Below are 21,373 nucleotides of genomic sequence, written 5' to 3' on the forward strand. Positions count from 1 at the left end.
GTTTCCACGCGGCCCCAGTTCCTGTTTTATAGTGTTTTCAAGGGAGGGGTCAGAGAGAACTGAACAAAGGAAGCACGAGCTGGGACAGTGCTACCCGCCTGAACTGTGCAGTGATGGAAACACGTTCTGTGTGTCGCTGCCCAGCACCGCAGCCTAGCTACACACAGCTACCGAGCTCATGGAGCGCAGCTAGTAAAGACTCAGGAACTGAAACTGAAATTGTATTTAAGTTTAATGTATTTACATAGCCAGATGTGGTTTGTGACTGCTGTACTGGACAGCACAGATCTAGAAAGATAAGAATCCAATCAGAAGTCCTAAAGTCCTAATAAACGTAGACAGGGTAGACCCTCTTACTGGAAAACGCTTAGGGAAAAGTCTGTTGCTTAGGTAACAGCAGAAGTTAAAACCGTGCAGGAGAAAGTTCCCCAAATGTGGTTTATAAGCCTGTGTAAACTCAAAGCGCACACTTTTGCTGTAAGTGGTGTAAGCTAATCACTCTGGCCTAGTGATCTCTGTGAACCCACAAGTCATTTTCAGGTTGACATCTATGCACAAGCTCAAGTAAACACTAGTTTGGGAAACTTCCTGGTGTCAACTGTGATTTTTCCCCCCCCTCAACATCAGGAAAATCAGAATTACCACTCCAAGTCTCCTCCTCTCTTTGTGGCTAAATTCCTCCAGGCCTGGGTCCCACCCCTAGCTATTCCACAGTTCCATTCTAGTCCTACACCAGGAAGTCAATGCTTTGAGACATCTGGCAGGATTTCCTGAGGCTTATTATCTGGAGTGTAAAGATCTGCTTAGCAGTCACATTCCACAGTCTTCCCAAGGTTACTCCAAAAAAAGTAGGAAATAAAAAAGGAAAGTGACAAATCTGAAGGCTGCAAAAAAAACCCCCCAAAACCCAAAAAACCAGGTTCTATGTGATACGTAGAATCTTGAGTCACACTAACCCAAAGGTGTATAGTAACAGGTTCTGCTTTGAGTTTAAGGAAATGTAACCCTGTTCTCGTTCTTAACTCAAGAGGTAAAAAGAGACCTAAGATTTGGTAAGAGAAAGGATTCAGGCTATAGATAAATATAAGATTGGAGTTCAAGTAGAAAATGTTTAACCCAGGACCTCTGGTCTACTACCACAAAGGACAGATGCCAAAGTGAATTACTGATTAAAACAGAGCAGATTGCCAAAAAAGGCGGCTTTTTTCCCCTAGAGATACAAGTTTAAGCCATTTGCTTTATATTATTATTACCTAAAAATGAGAGAAAGGTAAGGAAGAGGAAAGTTAAGTCTTCAGATATGTTATAGTCAATTTATTTAGCTTACTTACAGGTTATTTGAGTCAATTAGGAACATACGACTAAAGGCATTCACTAGACATGTCTGTCTCTCAAAAGCGTGACTAAGACATTTTTATGTTCTCTAGTTTTAGGCCTTGAACTTTAAGAGTAGATGTTCCTGTGATAATTTAAACGGCAATGGACCAGGTTACTGAAACAGGAGTTTTCAGGGCCAGCAGGTGGCTAAGGTGCTGGACTCCCACATGGCCCATTCAAGTTCCAGACCTGGCAGCTGGAAAATCATGTGCTCGCACATGCATGTTCATGCCTGAAATCCCAGAAGGAGAACGGCAGAGACGGAACGGCAGCAGGGCCATTCCCCTGGGGTGATTTATTACTTTCCCTCTCACTGTCTATGGCAAATAACTTAAAAAAAAAATAAGCGGGGTGGAGGGGAGGTATCTTACCTGTCATTAGAGGAGAAATCCATTCCAAGGACAATGCTTTCTTCAGTGTCTTGTCTACCGTTAGTTGAAACCACTACCATATAGCGAGTTCGATTCTGGTAAGTACTTTCCAGTCTCACAGCCTGGAAGTTAACAGAAAAATTTAAAAGGTTAATTTTGGAACATGCAACCCGTTTATCTTTCAAACAAAAAAACAAAAGTTTTAAAAATGTTTACTGAGAGAGGGGCCAGCGGGTGGCAGGGTACTTAAAGTGCTGGACTCCCACATGGCTGATCACAGTTGGAGTTCTGGACCTGTGGCTTGCTTTCTCATTTTCCTTTCTTTCTCTCTGTCTCTACCTGGTGAGTGCATGTGACCTGTAGCAAATTAAAAAACAATAAATAAAATAAAATAAATAATTCTAAAACAAAAAAAAAAGTTTACTGAGAGAGAGAGAGAGAGCACCTCATCAGAGTTTCATGCTGCAATCCTCCCCTAGCATTTTCCAGCCAGCCAGGATTACAGGTATGCATGCTTGCTACGGTACAGGGTAACCCAGAAACTAAGCCCTGACCATCCATATGGCTTCCAGCATTGCAGAGTGTTGTGCTACTACAGTGCCACCATGACGGGGCCTCAACAATTTTTCATCAGTTTGTTTGCTTGCTTATTTATTGTTTCTTTTGCTAGAGGACACAGATGCTCACCAGAGAGATAAGAGGGAGAGGAGAAAGCACCCTCCCCCCTGCCCTGAAAATGGTCATGCTGTAATTCTTTCTCCTCCATCTCTCTCTCCCTTTTCAGATTTTGGGCAGGTACGCACATGAACCTGGCATGTTTCTCAAGCTGCCGGGTCAGGGACTGTAACTGGGCAGTTGGCCATGTGGGATCTGGCTGCCTTAGCCACTAGGCCACAAGGTAGCCCCTTCATTAGCATCTTAAAGCATAATCAGGAAGGCAGTGAAGCTAGTACTTAAGGACACAAATTCAAATCACAGTTCATACACTAGTTATAAAACTTTTCATGAATTACAAAATTAACTGGAGAGAAATACAATAATATCCGCCCACTGAGTTGTTTAAGAGTCTTATGAAATCATACATGTAAAGCACACTTCTTGACATATAGTAAATGCTCAATGAATGTCTATTAGCATAATTAATTGTAACAATTATCAGTGCATGGTCTAAAGACTGAAGAGGAGAATAAATATGAGCACTATACTCACAGATGCAATTTCTACAAGCAATAACAACAGCGAAGTAATTATTAGCATTATCTGCAGGGAATACTGACTGTGCTCTACTGAATTCTTGCATATTCATATTATGGATTTCCTACTTTAGTTTCAATGATAATTAAAAGAGATTGCTTTTTGCAGAAGCTTCTCTCTCTTTTTTTTAATTGCTAGAGAATGCACGTGCTGCACTGATGCCTTAATCCATTATCCTCCTTTTTTCCATCCTGTCTCGATCTGATGCACACAAGGCTGTTTTTCAAGCTGCCAAGGCCAAGATTTCAACAATGGTTAGCCATGTGGGACCTGGCTCCCTTAACCACTAGGAAGCCAGCCCCAAAAGCTTCTCATAATACTTTTGTCAAAAGGATTGAACTTACTGCTTACTTATACTTAAAAAGGTCTTCAGAAAATGTGAACAGGGACAGGATCTTAGATAAAATTAAGAATTTACTATTAGTGTGACAACAGCATTATGGTTATTATGCCTTATGAAAAGTATGTGAAGTGAAACGAGAAGGTGCCACGCTTTACTTTAAAATAGTACAACAAGAAAAGAAAAAAGAGGGAAGCAGGGGTAAGATAAAAAACCAGGTAAAACTGTGACTGCTATTAAAGCTGAATAATGAAGGGTGTGACGGTAGTGCAGCTGAAGCTGACACACGTGGAATGGGTCTGGTCCTCCTCCAAAGACGCCTAAGTATGCTGGGCGTACGTGTGCCCACGATCGGGGCTGGCTGGGGGCGGGCGGCTACAGCATCGAGATCTTTTTTACTCACTCACTCATGGAATAAATAAATATATTTTCTTAAAAAGCTGAATAATGAGTTAATAAGCATGTATTTTCTACTTAGATATGTTTAGAAGTTTTTCTCTTTTTTTTCTTTCGTTTCTAATATAGGGTGTGGGCACTCACTGGAGGGAAGTAGAGAAAGAAAGAGAGAGAGAAAGCACCCGGCAGGGGGAATGGCCACGCTTGAACCCCTCCTCCTCTCCTCCATTCTCTTCTCAGGATTCTGAGCTCGTGCATGTGCCAGGTGTGATTTCCACACAGTGGGGCATGTGGGACCCAGCCACCCTAACCTCCATGCCACTTGCTGGCCAGGACATTTTTAAATAAAAAGTTCAAAAAGATATCTCATAAACTCTAAAAATAAAGCAAATGGCTTCTAGGCAGCACTCATTCAAATATTTACTGTATATGTACTGTACATATAATGGCGGTGTAAGTGCTGAGGGTGAGGGTTCGGTGGTAGGAGAGAGACATGGTCTCTGCCCTGATGGAGTGTACAGTCTAGCACGCTTTTGTTAGTAGTAGTAATAATAATAATAATAAATGGCAGATCCTTTTAAGTCTGGAAAAAGTGCTCTGGAGGTAATTTCTTCTATTTATTGAGTTATCGGGAAAGCCAAGACACCATTGTTTGCATAGAAAAACACGTCATGACTTTCCTGACAGCCTAATAAAATAACTCCTGTTCTTTATCTCAGAGGAGAAACGGAATTCTCTGATTCATCAATTAACCAGCTCAAGAGGTGTGTCAGAAATTTAACATAATTTTTAAAAATTATTGATTTGATTTAATTATTCTTCAATTTGCTACAGGGCATATGTGCTCACAAGAGAGAGAGAGACAGAGAGAGACAGTGAGTCTCCAAGTCCAAGATGTGAACCAAGGTTGGCCCTGTGGGAGTACGGCATACCACCCACCATACCTACCACCTGCTGGTCCCAACCCAAATTTATATTTGGAATTCTTCTAGTGTTGTTCTTCATGGGATCTCCTTCTCCTTAACTCTTGTCTCTACCTCCAAATGGCCAGGCAAAGAGAAAATGAGCCAAGTTACACAGCTGAAATGGCCCAGTTAGCAAGCCAGAGGTGAGACTTCTATGGCTTTCTTTTTGTCTCTATTCTGATACTCCGAGGCTCCTGGGAAAAGCTCGGAAGTACACACAGTAGGAGAGTGGCTACGTTAAAACTTGTTTCTAATAAAAGTTGATAAGACAAGAATGTGGTGCCCATCATTCTGATGCCAAGGGTGCACAGACAGAGCTGTACTGCTGACTATGTTCCATGAAGTAACAGAACATTTGAAACCAAGGTCACTTCCGAGAAACTAAGAGGAATTACCATTTAAATGGTCTAAGGTCTAGACCTAGTGGGCTGGTAACATGGGTGCAACATTGCTCGCCTAGAGCTAAGAACAGTGGCAAATGCCTACGAGGTGGACTGGGAGGCAGCAATTACTCTATTATGGAAACATTCCATGATATGTTAAATTAACCAGAAAACTTGGTACAGGTAAACTAGCTTTTTGGGGGGTAAGATCTCAGACATTATTATATATTTAAACTTGGGCTTGCCTTGGTAAGCTTTGAACTAACTGTTCAGTGTCCTGAATGTGTGAGAGGCTCTTTTATCCTCTGACAAGGCTCTGAGAATTTCTGGCAAAGCTCAGATACAAATGGCATGGAACAATTAGACTGCTTCTGACAATTAATCTATAGCGCCTACACCAACCAGTGGTAACTGCTTGGCTAGGTCAAAGCTGACAAAAGGGAAAAAAATAAACTTCCATAGATGTTACCTATAAAGCAAGTTATCAGGCCAAGCCAGAAGCAAGTACCAAGAGTTTCTTTTTCTTTATTCTTTTCTTTTTTGAGAGTTTTTTGCTATAGGCACCAGAAAGACAGGGAGAGACAGAGAGACAGAAAGCGAGAAATCACCCCCCAGGGGGATGGCCACACCGCAATCCCTTCTCTTCCATTCTCCTCTCGGGATCTTGGGCACACACATGTGCAGGCGTGAGTTTAAGCCACAGGGTCTGGGACTTGAACCGCGGTCAACTACATGGGAGTCCAACGACGTAGCCATTAGGCTAACTGCTGGTCCCCAACAGTTTATTTTTAAGTGATATTCAGTGCAAACATTAGTTGTCTCTCTTTAAAAAGGAATGTGTTTATTTATAATATTAAGAGCATTTAAAATGGTCGGCGCCCTCTTGCTTAATCTAATTATGACAGAAGATCCCCAATGCGGAAGGCCCTGGACATGTTGCACTGACCCCGGCTTGACTACCAGCCCCATCTCAGAGTCATTCCATTTTAGAAAGCTTCTTGGAAAAACAGAGCTTAAGGTACTTGGGGTTTGATCCTAAATCTCCAGATAGTGCCTACATTTCTTCTAAAGGGAAGTGGAACTTTAACCAGGGGGTCAGAAGCCATGGCATTAATTCATACCTACATCCTAATTAGAAAGATGGGATACACTTCAACAATACCCACCCTAGTTTGAAGTTTATTTTATATTCCTCTATTGGGGAAGATGAGCAAAATCTAATAATCTAATTCATCAAGCTAATCAGAAAAACCTTTTAAAATGAAGGTTTGTACAAAATACCCTATTATTGAAAATGACAGCATTTACTATGCTTCTTCAGTCTCCAGAACTTATGTGCAATAAATAACTGGAATAAGACAACTGAGATTCTGATGAACAAACCGAAGTTATCATTGAAAAGGACACCACTGAAGTCCATTCTAGTTGTCCAAAAAAAAAAATATTCTGGGGCCAGCAGGTGGCATGGTGTTTAGGGGTGCTGGACTCCCACATGGCCGACCGCAGCTCGAGTCCCAGACCTGGCAGCTTCACTTTACTTCTCTCTCTCTCTCTGTTTTCCCTCCACCCCGGTCAAATTAATAATAAATAAATAAGTAAAAGTTGGGACTGGCAGTTAGCATGACTATGTTGCTGGACTCCCATGTAGTAGATCGCAGTTCACGTCCCGGACCTGGCGGCTTAAAACTCATGCCAGACGTGTGTGTGCGTGCCCATCCCCCTGGGGGGTGATTTCTCGCTTTCTGTCTCTCTGTCTCTGTCTGTCTGGCAAGCGCGCGTGCTTTATAATAGCAAAAACCTCTCCAATAAATAAATAAATAAAAGTTAAATAGAATAATTTTTTAAAACTAAACAGTACTTTGGATTTTAAAACTTGGCCACAATACCAGTTAAGATAACTATTCCATGAAAATTCGTTCATTTCCTAAACCTAGAATCCTATTGCAGGTTTCAGGTGAACTGGATAGAGCAATTTTAAGACTGATGTAGGTCTGAGAAGTCATATTCTGCCTTGGTTTTCTTTCTTTCTTACTTTTTTTTAGAGAGGTTTTTGCTATAGAGCACATACGCTTGCCAGAGAGACAGGAAGAGACAGAGAGACAGAGAGACAGAAAGTGAGAAATCACCCCCCAGGGGGGATGACTACACCCCAATCCCTTCTCCATTCTCCTCTCGGGATCTTGGGCACACACGCACACGCGCTAGGCGTGAGCTTAAGCCACTGGGTCCAGGACTCGAACCATGGTCGACTACATGGGAGTCCAGTGACATATCCATCACTGCGTGTCCCCCCCTTGGTTTTATTTCTGAAGATAAGAATCTAACCTGTTTTCCAAACTCATCATCAACGAGTAATGTTAAAGCTGCCCTCAGTAACCAATACAAATGTTTAAACTCATATAAGCAATTTACAACCACCTCCTGATACTGGGTTGCTGGAAAAGTCACGATTTATTTTCCTATGTTTTTCTATGAAAAATGCATCATGACTTTTCCAACGACCCCATCTATACAAGAGCTTCTTTCCTTAGGAGTATCTACTATCAAGAAATATTCCTCCTTAAGCTTACTCTGCACCTTTGCCTTTAATTTCTCTTCACTAAGAGTCTTACATCATGCCCATGCATGCAATGTTTATCCTCAGCAAAGCCACGTTATAAAGACTCAATGTCTAGACAGGCAGTTCACCCAATCCATCAGATGGAAAGGTTTCAAAAGCATGTAAATATTACATTTTCGACAAAAGAACAAAGCATAGTCAATCACTAAAATTAAAAGACTTCAGATGTGACACTAACAGACTAAAAAACACTGTCTTCTAAAGAAATAGATTAGAGCTTGAGGGAATCTCTGGGTTTTTCTTTTTTTTAAAGAACTCTATAAAGTTCTTAAATCTAAGATTTAAAAACATGATTTATTTACTGATATGGAAAAATCTATGATAAATGGTGAAGAAAGCGAGTTACAAAACAGTATTTATATTTTTATCGCATTTTTGTAAACAAAATTTTTAAAATGCAGCCTCTCTCATATACTCACATGAAATTCCTAATTGTCTTAAATTCTCCTGCAAAGCACTCAAAAAGACTTCTTTGTACCTTATTAGCCCTCCAGCTTCAGTTAAAAATATTAATTGAAGTTACTTCAAATGTTCTGAAAATTATTAATCTCCCAGTCCGTTTTCTTAGATGAGTCTTTGATAATGCACACAAGTACTATAAAACTACCTCTTTATTTCACCAGCTTGTGGTTTCCTAAGTACTAAAGTTAATGCTCAATACCTGTATTTGCAATGAAGAGTTTTTCCCTCGAGGAATAGATTGGTTTCATATTATTTTCATTGCTAGCAGAAAATGTGGGGTTTGGTCGGGTTATTTGTTGAGTTATTAAAAAAAAAATAAAGGCAGACCTTTCAGTTGACTATCAAACTTTTAACCTTATGCACAAATCCCAAGATAAGAGTTTTAGCATTCCAAATTTAACTCAAAACAAAAGCCTTTGCTTTGAGCCTACAAATGCTCCTTTCAGTTAGAAAAGTGCTAATTTGTCCAAAGTCATACAATGCATTCACTCATTTTCTTGAAAATGACTCACTCAATAATCTGAAACATAATGACTATGTGTTTGTTAACAATTCAGAACAACTGTACAATGGCCTGTCATCTGAACTCTGAATTAATTTGGAGGGTCATTTTCGGAATTTACATTTTCTAAATGTAAAGCAGCTGAAGCTGCATATTTTAGTAGCAAAATAAAAGATTTAATTGCCAACTCTGCCTTTCCAACTGCTTCCTCTATGCTCTCCTAAGTTTTCGGTCGTTAAACTTATTTTAATATTTAGAGGTTCAAACCAAGTTCCAGAAGGTTATCAATGAAAAAGGATAAAGTGAGTGATGACATATCTCAGCTATAGCTTTGTCAAACCACACAATTTTTGGACACTGTCAGCAAATATTTACTGGGCATCTCGTATGTACAATGACCGTTGTTACGGATTTTGGAGGAGCTACGCTCAAAGTGTGATTCCTGGACCAGCAGAAGCACCGCCTGGAAACCTGTTAAAAACACAACAATCACTGCTATCCCCCACTGCCACCCAACTCCACTGGTCGGGCCTAGCAATTGGGCAGTTTAACAAAGCTCTCCAGGTGATTCCAACTGTCTCTCAAATTTAAGAATCACTGCTTCAGAATATTAACTTGGTGGGACCAGCAGTTAGCATAATGGCTAGGGCGCTGGACTCCCATGTAGTCGACCGCAGTTCGAGTCCTGGAACCGGTGGCTTAAGCTCACGCCGGGCACGTGTGCGTGCGTGCCCAAGATCCTGAGAGGAGAATGGAGAAGGGACTGCGGCATGGCCAACCCCCTTGGGGGGTGATTTCTTGCTTTCTGTCTCTGTCTTTCAGGCGAGTGCACACACTCTATAGCAAAAACCTCTCCAAAAAAAAAAAAAAAGAAGTACCACTATTGGAAAACTAACAGAGCAGGGGGGCTGGCGATGTGGTGGTTAAGAGTGTTGGACTCCCACATGGCTGACAGCACTTCAAGTTCCCAACCTGATGGCTTGCTCTCTCACTTTCCCTTTCTCTTTTTCTCACTCTCTCTCACTGATCAAATTAAAATAAATAAATAAATGAAGTTAAATAAAATTATTATTTAAAAACCAAAAAAGGGAGACCAACAGTTGGCCTAATGGCTATGTCGCTGGACTCCCATGTAGTCGACCGCAGTTCGAGTCCCATGCCAGGCACGTGTGCATACGTGCCCAAGATCCCAAGAGGAGAATGGAGAAGGGACTGCGGCATGGCCAACCCCCTTGGGGGGTGATTTCTTGCTTTCTGTCTTTCTGGCGGGCACACGTGCCCTATAGCAAAAACCTCTCCAAAAAACAAGGGAAGAAAACTGAACTAACCATGCAGGAATGATAACAAAAGCTATGTGATGTTAGTGTCCAGGAGACAATGTTGTCAGAAAATTCTCATTTTTGAAAATAAGCTCCAAGTCTGACATTTTTTTTTTTTTTTTTTTTTTAAGGATTTTGCTATATATAGCACATGAGCTTTCACCATAAAGACACAGAGAGAGGGAAAATGAGAAATCACCCCTCTGGAGGGATGGCCACACCACAATTCCTTCTCCTTCATTTCTCCTGTTGGGATTTGGGGAATGTATACACATGTGCCTGGTGTGAGTTTCAAACCACTGGGTCTGAGACTAAAACCACAGATGGCCACGTGGGAATCTAGCACCTTAACCATCACATCACCAACTTTAAAATAATGAATCACACTTTTAAAGAAAACAATGTGTAATCCAACTAAAACATAACTCTGGCCTATGGGCTGCCGGTTAGAGACCTCCAGTTTAGAGCATTAAATCCTTATTTGCCTGCATTGTGTTCGTTCGTTCGTTCGTTCGTTCTTTCTTCCTTCCTTCCTTCCTTTCAGAATTATTTGGGACCAGCAGTTAGCATAATGGCTATGTCATTGGAATCCCATATAGTCAACAGTGGTTTGAGTCCCGGACCTGGTGGCTTAAACTCACGCTGGGTGCATGTGCATGCATGCCCAAGATCTCGAGAAAAAAATGGAGGAGAAGGGATTGTGGCCTGTCCATCCCCCCATGGGGGGTGATTTCTCGCTTTTTGTCTCTCTGTCTCTCTCTGTCTTTCTGGCGAGCGCACATGCCCTATAGCAAAAACCTCTCCGAAAAAAAAATATTTAATGTTATTTATTAATTCATTTTTATTTGATCAGAGAAAGACAGACACACAGAGAGAGAAGGAAAGTGAGAAAGCAAGGCATCAGGTCGGAGACTCAAACTGTGGTCGGTCATATGGGAGTGTCCAGTACCTTAACCACGATGCCACCTGCTGACCCTGCCTGCCTTGGTTTCTGATTTCCATCTTCCCTACGGTAAAAAAAATTCCTATATTTAGGCAGCATTTTAACACCCTTTAGTATATACTCCTGTCCATGTGATCGTCTCAACTGTGAGAGGTAGTCAGGAGACGAGTAAACAGGCAGAGGCTAATGTAACTTGTTCATCATCATATGATTAGCAAGGACCTAAATCTGGTCTCCTGACTCTGAGGACAGCATCAACCTTTGGCCATTTCACTCCCTCCTCATGTTCTTCTGCTTAAGTTATGTCCTCGTCTACAACAATTTCTTCCTGCCAATTCAACTCTCATCATCTCTTAAGACCCAGCTAATGCTCCACTGTCTATATAACACTTCCTCACCTTGGTTAAATCTCCATGTTTTCTCTTTTTCTGAACTTCAATTGTTAGTATGATTAATAACTTAGAAACTGGTGCCTACAAATTAACTGTTAAAAGCCACCAAATTATTTCACATTATTCCACATTAGTTTATCCCTTCAATAAAATTCTAAGTTTCTGAATGAAGCAGATATGCCATTCTTCTTTTCTATTCTACACAGTTCCCAGCACTGAGCTGGGACATAAAAATAAATATTTAACTTTGACTCGGACAGTCTTTTGAGGAAGACAGTTGCGACGATACCATTAACTTACCAGTCTGATGTTGTCTTCCGGGCGGAGTAGTATGAACATTGCTTGGAGGTGCTGCTGGAGATCGCCTGGTGAAATTACAAAATAAAGGATAATTATTTTTCCATTTTTATGTTAACGGAGGATTCCTTCTATCTTAATAACTTTTTTTTTTTTTTGAGAGGTTTTTGCTATAGGGCATGTGCACTTGCCAGAGAGACAGAAATCACCCCTCGAGGGGATGGTCCCCCTGTAAGCTGTAATCCCTTCTCCTCCATTCTCCTCTCCTCCCCTTAGGGGGTGATTTCTCACTTTTTGTCTCTCTGTGAGTGTATGCGCCCTATAGCAAAAACCTCTCAAAAAAAAAAAAAAAAAAAAAAAAAAAAAGCTAACCATTTTGGGCCAGATGCTAGTGCAAGGGTACAACATGCTCACAATGAAGGGAGCGTTTCTGAGTACTTTGAGCACATAGATACACATAATCTGGGGCGTTAAGACCCTGTCAGGGGCGCTGTCTCTCTCAGTTATGGAAGAAAGAAACTTAAAAAAAAAAAAAGCTAGCAACTTTTTTCATTCTTATTTTTGTCACAATTTTCACTTAAGCTAAGACTTTTAGATTCCCCCTAAAATAATGTCAACAGTTTAAAAATGATTTTCGCATTAGCGGCTGACAATGCAATGAAAGTACAGTTGGCCTTCCACATCCGCTTGGCCTTCCACATGCACTGGTCCTTCAGCTGTGGACTGAAAATGCTACCTTGTTGGGACCAGCGGGTGGTGTGGTGGTTAAGGTGCTGGACACTCCCACATGGCCGACCGGGGTTTGAGTCCTGAATCTGGTGGCTTGCTTTCTCACTTCCTCTCTCTCTCACCCTCTGTCTCTCTCTGATCTAACTAACTAACTAAGATAAAATAAATAATTATTAAAAAAAAAAATACTACCTTGTTGCCAGCATGTCCTATAGTTAGGCCTGCGATGACTGCTTCTATACTCAACAGGTACAGACTTTTTCTTGTCATTACTCCCTGAACTAAACAGTACAACTATTTACATAGCATTTACACTGTTTAAGTTATCTTAAGTAATCTAGAAATGATTAAAGCATATTGGACAATATGCATAAGTTATATGCAAATACCGTTTTATATAAGGAACTTAGAAATATGGATTTCAGTATGGGGGGGTCATGGAACTAATCCCCCATGAATACCAAGGGATGACTACCTATGTTAAATGTTACATAAGATTATATGTATTAGGTACTTTAAAATGGGCATTATTTGAATCTTCACTGTTCTTACTTTTTTTTTTTTTTTTTTTGAGAGATTTTTGCTATAGGGCCTGTACGCTTCCGAGAAAGATAAGAGAGAAGCACAGAGACAGAAAGTGAGAAATCACCCCCAAGGGGGGATGGCCACGGCTGCAATCCCTTCTCCTCCATTCTCCTCTTGGGATCTTGGGCACGCACGCACACGCACCCAATGTGAGTTTAAGCCACTGGGTCCAGGACTCGAACCGCAGTCGACTACATGGGACTCCAGCGACACAGTCATTACGCCAACTGCTTGTCCTGTCTGTTCTTATGCTTTATAAAGCTAAGTTGAAATTTCAAAATTTTTATTTTTAACTTGAATTAACTCTCTGGATTATTTTAAAAATAATTTTATTTATTATTTATTATTATTATTATTATTTATTACGCCATCTGCTGGTCCCCTGTATCATTCTTCTTACACTATATTTAGAGAACAAGAGAAATAAGATTTAATTTTTGATTAGAAAAAAATTTTCCATAGGATTCAAGGAAACATCTGAATATTTTATAGTTACCACAATCTTTTAAAAAATAATTATTTAATTTTATTTATTATTATAATTTAAAAATTTTGCGATTGCTGTCTCTCACCAGAGAGACAGAGACAGAGAGAATACGTGAGAAAGCAAGCCTCCAGGTCCAGTACTCGAACTGCAGTCTGCCATGCAGAAGTCCAGTGCCCCAACCACTACACACTCTGCTGGTCCCAGCTATCAGAATCTTAATTGAGGGACCAGCAGGTGGTGTGGTGGTTAAGGCGCTGGACACTCCCACATGCTGACCATGGTTTGAGTCCCAGACCTGGTGGCCTGCTTTCTCACTTTCTCTCTCTCTCTCTTCCCAACACTCTCTCTCTGTGTATCTCTCTCTAGTCAAATTGAAATAAAATGAATGAATTAACAAAATTAAATAAAAACTCTTTTAAAAAAAAGATTATTGGGAACCAGCAATTAGCGTAATGGCTATGTCGCTGGACTCCCACGTAGTCGACCAAGATTCGTGTCCCGGACCCGGTGGCTTAAAACTCACGCCGGGTGCGTGTGCATACGTGCCCAAGATCCTGAGAGGAGAATGGAGGAGAAGGGATTGCGGCGTGACCATCCCCTCTGGGGGGTGATTTCTCACTTTCTGTCTCTATGTCTCTCTCTCTCTGGAGAGCGCATGCGCCCTATAGTGAAAATCTCTCTCTCAAAAAAAAAAAAAAAAAGATTATTAACTGAGAAGTCACATGTAACTATTATTTTGCTACTTTCTCATATTACTCCAATAAAAATGCATTGAACATCTATTACAGGTATAAGCCATTTTCCTGGAAAAATGATCTGTATGAGTGTAGAAAACCACAGAAAAGTGATTATAGCACAGTACAACACTTTCTTTCATCATAATAGAACTGTTGGAGAAGTGAGGATGAGGTAGTCAGCCCTTCAGGGTAAAACAAAAGGCAAAATAACCAAGGAAGGGATGGCGTAGACGAAGCTTTACCTGCATGCTTGTTGCGTCTGTGGCTGATTCTTGGTGTAGATGAGCCATTTCCCCGCGGCAGAAAAAGAGCAGCACCTTTGACAGTTAAAAAGCTCTCGCTGATGCTACAAGAAGAAAGTCAAAAGGAAATAGATTACTTAATGAAGGAAATCAAAATATAGGATGGAGATTCTTTTTGAGATTATTTTCTCTTCCTTATTCCAAAGCCTCAAAGGTCTGTAAAAGCTCGAGAACCAGACTGCCTGAGTTTGAATCCTGGCTCTCTTACTTTTTTTTTTTTGGGGGGGAGGTTTTTGCTACAGGGCGCGTGTGCTCACCACAAAGAGAGAGACAGAGAGACAGAAAGTGAGAAATCACCCCCCAGGGGGGATGGCTATGCAGCAATCCCTTCTCCTCCATTCTCTCGGGATCTTGGGCACACATGCAAACGCGCCTGGAGTGAGTTTTAAGTCACCGGGTCCAGGAAGCGAACCATGGTCGACTACATGGGAGTCCAGAGACATAGCCTTACGCTAACTGCTGGTCCCCTGGCTCTCTTACTTTTTGAGTGAACCTCTTTGGGTCTAAAAATTTCTATTTCTATAAAACACAGATAATAAAATGAGGCTGTCTTGTTGTGAGGAGTCAATGAGAAGAACGTAGCTTTATTTATTTATTTATTTGCTAGAGGGCAAGTGTACTTGCTGGAGGAGAGAGTGAAAGGGAAAGTGAAGAAGCATCTCCCATGGGGGAAGGACATGCCACAATCTCTTCCCCTCCATTTTTCCTTTTGGGATTTTGGGCACACATACACAAGTGCCAGGGCATTTTTCAAGCTGCTGGGTCTAGGACTTGAACCACGCAGTTGGTTATGTAATAACTAGCCACCTTACACACCATGCCACTGACTGGACTGAATATAGCTTCTTTAAGTAGCACCCAGCTTAGCCATAGTGGCGTGCACTAAGTTGCTGGTACTTGGAGGCTGAGGTCATGTGGTAGGCCTAGGTTCAACCTGTTTAGGGTTGGGCCAATAGTGTACAACGGGAGTCCCAGCTAACCGGGAGGCTGGGGCAGAAGGAGTATAACATGGCAAGACCTTGTTGAGAGTATCTCTCTCTCCCTCATTTAAAAAAAAAGAAAGGAAAAAGAAAAAGGCAGTGGTTTGTACATAGTAATAAGCCCTTAATACTAATTATATATATATATATATATATATATATGGTTATCAATAACATTTTAATAGCATTCTGATCAGATGTGAAATGTTATAATAGTTACTAATAAAAGATCCAAAGTTTTAAAAAATTTTTGTTCGAAATATACACATACCAAACTAAAGTGTTAATCACCGTATTATGTGCCAAGGGCTCATATACTCACCAGAGATAGACAGAGACAGAGACAAAGGGGAGACAGTATCCCCCAGTGGGGCATGGTTCCACCACAACCCCTCCTGCATCCTGACCGGATTTTGGCTATGCATGGAAATGTGCCTGTGTGTTTTTCAAGCCTCCAGAGCCAGAATTCGAACTGTAGTCAGTCATGTAAGATCTGGCTCTAGATCAAAATTGTACTCTCACCAATTTGCATCCTTACAAGTGTAGAAGAGGTGTGCACAGGAACTATGTTTAACCTACTGCAGTCTGTCCCCATGTCAACATTATCATCCATGTAGGTTCTAACTCAGTATAGACAGAAAATCACTGATTAAGATAGCTGCCGTTCAAAACGAAGTTACTGGCCCAGCTGCAGTGGCACAAGTGGTAGGGTGCCACCGTGTGAGGCCTGGGATTGGTTCCCGGACTGATCTAGAAGGCTGAGTGTGGTGATAAGACTGTGATCCCAGCTAGCTAGGAGGCTGAGGCAGGGGGACTGTGGCAGAGATCCCACCAAATCTCTCATTAAAAAACCCCAAACGACAGCAGGTGGTGTAGTGGTTAAGGTGCTGATCTCGCACATGGCCAACCATGGTTTGAGTCTCAGACCTAGTGGCTTGAAAAATCACACCAGGTGCATGTGTGTGCCTGCCCCAAATCTCAGGAGGAGAATGGAGCAGAAGGCACTGAGGCATGGCCATCTCTCCTGGGAGGTGAGTTCTCACTTTCTCTCTCACTGTCTCTGTTTCTCTCCAGTGAGTGCATGTGCCCTATGGCAAGAACCTTAAAAACTAAAACAAGAAATAATGACTACTGGATAGCCACAGAAAATATGTCTCAATTACTTCATATCAACAGATTATTCAGTGTTACCCACAGAATATGAAAATGATGATACTTTTTTTTTTCTTGGAGAGGTTTTTTTTTTTTTTTCTTTTTGCTATAGGGTACGTGCACTCGCCAGACAGACAGAGACAGAGAGACAGAAAGCGAGAAATCATCCCCAGGGGGGATGGCCACGCCACAATCCCTTCTCCTCCATTCTCCTCTCGGGATCTTGGGCACGCATGCACACGTGCCTGGTGTGAGTTTAAGCCACCAGGTCCAGGACATGAACCACGGTGGACTACATGGGAATCCAGCAACATCGCCATTACGCTAACTGCTGGTCCCAAAATGACGATACTTTTAAGGGTAAAGTTTAGAAACACAAAATGGAGGGTTCCAAATTTGCACCTGTGTATAGTCTTGCCACTCAGTGTAAGCTACGCATTGTAAATGACACCGTCTACTCAGTATTTCCAGTTGGCAATATAACTGGCATTTTAAGTTTATATTGCTAAAAGTAAACTCTTGAGTCTCCCCTCAAACTGATTCCTAGCCTCCCTGACCCAGTTGCTTGGGTCAGTCATCCTTTGCTTCTCATTTCTGTCCTTATAATATATGTCTACTCTATCAGCAAGTTCTATGAGCTTTACTTTCAAATATATCTTGACTCTGCCCACTTGTCCCATACCACCACTACAATGGTCATTTCTCACTTGGATCACTGTTAAAAAGCCTCCCCCCCAACCCCGTGTACAGACTTTCATTACAGAAAATTTCAAACACATGTAAAAGTGGAGGGGAAAACATAGCGAACCACTACGTTCCCATCACATTTTGGCCTTTTTCCTTTCTCTTCTTCTTCTTTTTTTCTAAAGTTTTTGCTATAGAGTGCACCTTGCCAGAGAGAGACAGAGAGAGAGGGGGAAGGAGAGTGAGAAATCATCCCCTAAGGGGAAAGGCCATACCACAGTCCCTTCTCCTCTGTTCTTCTCTTGGAATTTTGGGCATGTAATATTGTGGGTGATATTCAAGCTGCCTGGTCTGGGACTCAAACTGCAGAGTTGGATGTGTGGGATCCAGCCACCTTAACCTCCATGCCACCTGCTAGCCCCTTAATTCATTTTTAAGCCAATTTGTTTCTTTTATATCTTTACTCCTTTCACCTTGCTCCCAAAGTGAAACGTATCCCAGATGTAGCTGCAAAAATCCTTGTAACAGTATGTGTGCAACAACTTCTGACCCCACCATTATCCACTCACCAAACAGCAACCACAGTACTTTAAAATATATATAGACCACACAATGTCACTTCCTAGCTTAAAACCCTCCAATCTTCCCCTTGTACTTATAAATAAAAAGCCAGCTCCTCAAGGTCCTGTAAAACCCTGTAACAAGCGACTTCTCTGGTCTTAAAGCATTTCGATCCCTTTCGTTCACAGTGATTTATCTGCTTGCGCCGTCCTTTTTGTTTCTTCAGTATTTCAGGCCCCCTCCTCAGGGCCTTTGTGCTTTTTTGCTCTCCACTTGGAATTCTCTTCTTCTGGGCTGCTATATTTAAGTCTCAGCGCCAGTATCGCCACCCTTCCCCCATTCCAATTGTACTCTATCCTGTTGCTGTTTTGTTTTTTATTCAGGATGCTTACCATAAACTAAAGTTATATTTATTCCCTTGTATACTTGATCACAATTATCTCCCTATAATAGAATAAACCACCGTGAGTGCAAGACTTTGTTTTGCTGACCACTGTATCCTCAGCATTAAAAATAGTACCAGGCACCTATTATTATTATTATTATTATTATTATTATTATTATTTTGAGAGGTTTTTGCTATAGGGCTTGTGTGCTCGCCAGAAAAAACAGAGAGAAAGAGCACGACAGAAAGTGAGAGATCACCCCCCGGGGGGATGGCCATGCCGCAATCCCTTCTCCTCTCGGGATCTTGGGCACGCACATGCGCCCAGCGTGAGTTTAAGCCACCAGGTCCGGGACTCGAACCACGGTCGACTACATGGGAGTCCAGCGATATAGCTATTATGCCAACTCCTGGCCCCAACCAGGCACATATTAAATGCTCAAAAGATATGTGATGGATGAATGAGTTCAATGAGTTGTGTGTGTTTTTTTTTTTTTCTTTTCCATACTGTTATGTCTGTTCTATCATTGCAGAAGAAACTAATTTAGGACAAGTCTCATATGCGAAAAAAAGAATCATTCTAGAATTAAATATATTTGACAGATTAATGAACTATAAAATAAAAATGATAAATTAAGTGCTAAATGAAATTAATCACCTCTATAATGCTGTTAGTCATTGACTCAATTTTACTCTTTAAGGTGACATGAAGCTGATGAAACCTCTTAAGTAACTTGCCAAATAGATTGAAGCATGTTTTCTAAAAACAAAACATAAGAATCCACAGATGCTACTAAAAATCTGCATACTGGCTGGGAGGGGCTGCTTTGATTTTGTTTTGTTTTCATCTTTAAATAAAGCATTGCTCTCTTGTGGTCTGTTGCACAAGCCTTGTCTCCTGTTACATCCGTGGTGCACACATGCCGCCCTGCTGTGGGTCACTGTTTCACTCACATTACGGGAACAACCTAAAACAAAATGTCTGAGTGACAGGATGAGCGGGGTATACCACAGACAGGAAATGAAATTCACACTTCAGCCAACACAGCAACAGTCTGCTTGACTAAATGAAAATATTTTTAAAATACAGGCTAAATAGTCTACCTATTCTCAGGCAAAGTAACAGCTTTGGGCACTTTGATTTCCAGTAAACAAAGCAGTTCTCTATATCTAAAAAAGAAATATATTTGTTGAAAACTTAAGACAACTCAGCATACTTGAGCAATTCCTTTTACGAGACAGAGGTAGTTTCTCTTTGACAAACACTAGGTTTAAGAGCTAACTTCCTGGTTTTTGGAGTTCTGTAATATTGTTCTTAGACACATTTGTTGCTCAAGCTTTAAAGAATGTCTATGAGCATTCTTGCTTTAAAGCATATCTAAATATGTTCTTTAAAACGTATGTGACACTTTCACAAGGTAAGGCAGGCAGACAGGGCCTTTTGTTAATTCAAAGCTGCCAGGACTCCAAAAATTCCTGGTCATAAAAGAAAAAAACAGGAGGGAAACTCACATACGATAGTTGAGTCATTTACACATATCTCGATGAACTTTTTTGATAGAAGAAAATGCACAGCAGATCCAGCTAGGCCAGGAGACTGCTACCAAGTACAATATAGGCTCCCCAAGAGACAACAGATGGTACCACCGTCTTATTCTGTGGCCCAAATTAGGACTCTTCGGGTACCACAAAAGGGACAGACACTACGGTTAAGTCACGAGGGAACCAGGAATAAGAGTGTGAATGACTTATTACAAAAATCCATTACCATCACTGAAAAAACTTCAAACCTCTACAGATGCTATCACAGATGGGATGGCAACATGGTAGCCTGAGAGTGAAAAAACAAAACTCACCACCACCAGACTTCAGGTGGATCAAATTCAACTACAAATGTTAATGCTTTATTTGCATATGAGGAAAATTATATGCAAACTTAATCATATGCCCTTCAGTGTAAGGTAAATGCTTAGTGTATTTTGCCAGAATAGTAAGAGATTTATTTATGTAAATATCAGTCTTTCTGAAGCAGCTGGCTGAAGATTCACTGACAGAGTTGGTCTCTAATTAAAAACCCGTGCTTTGGAAAGGCAAGGTGAAAACTTTGCTGTGCTTTCTAAATTGACTAGTTCTGTAGAGTCTGAAGAGTCTGACCCAGAAACTCCAGTAAACTCTATGAAGCCATTCAAGTGTGAGTACAGATGGCTGAGATAAATATAAACCCCCCGAAGAACTTAAGAACCCCTAGATAAGGGAGAAATAAGATGAAGAGAATACCACTCTCCAGATCTAAAGATAAACCATAATTAACTGCTTGATAAGAAAATGACACTTAGAGGGTTACCTTTCTAACGGAGTGACAGTGACATTCTCCAGTATCTTCATCAGAATACAATGGAAGAACTTCCTCTTTGCCATAAAATTACTTGCTCAACAAGGAGAAAGTCACCCTGTTAGATATATGAAAAGAGCTAATAAAAGCTAACTCAAGTAGAGACCTACTATAAGCTAGTCACTGAGCTAAGCACTTTACATTATTTCATTTAAGCTTCATGTCAATCCTATCGAGGAGGGTTTTTAAATTAAATTAAATTATTTTATTATATTTTTTAGATTTTTGCCATAGGGAATGTGTACGCACTGGAGAGAGAAAGAGAGGAAAGTGAAAAATCACCTCCCAGACTGGGATGGCCACATCACAATTTCTTCTCCTCCATTCTCTTCCTGGGATTTTGGGGATACAAAACAAGTGCCTGGCATAATTCTCAAGCTGCTGGGTTTGGGCCTCGAACCACAGTCAGCCAAGTGGGAGTCCAGCATCTTAACCACAATGCCACCTGCTGGGCCTAGGATGTACTATTTTTATCCACAGCTCACAGGTAAGAGACTGAGGGACTCAGAGACTGAAAGTTATTTGCCCAAGATCATAAAACCAGGAAACCTCAGAGCAAGAATTCAAACCAAGATCTGACTTGGGAGCTCATGCTTTGAATCTCTCTGCAGTGTTGCTCTGGTCTTGTCATACAGTTTATGGTAGATGAAATACAATGTCTTCCCTACAGAATTTTTCAACAAAACAGAATTTAAAGTAGGAGTGAGAGAAAGGACTGATACCCACCCAGGTATCAACCCCTTCATCACACTCCCGCA

At 41.1% G+C, this 21,373-nt stretch overlaps 1 protein-coding gene across 1 annotated transcript in view; it reads right to left on the reverse strand.

Annotated features, from left to right (window-relative positions):
- The window catches only part of SSH2 (slingshot protein phosphatase 2), a gene marked incomplete at its 5' end in the record, with an annotated part of 237,752 nt that overhangs the window by 73,057 nt on the left and 143,322 nt on the right, over positions 1 to 21,373 (reverse strand). Inside the window, 3 exon segments of the mRNA XM_014582926.2 lie at positions 1,749 to 1,870; positions 11,625 to 11,689; positions 14,402 to 14,505. Coding sequence (XP_014438412.1) covers positions 1,749 to 1,870; positions 11,625 to 11,689; positions 14,402 to 14,505 — 291 coding nt within the window.

The sequence above is a fragment of the Tupaia chinensis genome, unplaced genomic scaffold (genome assembly GCF_000334495.1).
Source record: "Tupaia chinensis unplaced genomic scaffold, TupChi_1.0 Scaffold143921_1, whole genome shotgun sequence".
Taxonomy (NCBI): Eukaryota; Metazoa; Chordata; class Mammalia; order Scandentia; family Tupaiidae; genus Tupaia; species Tupaia belangeri.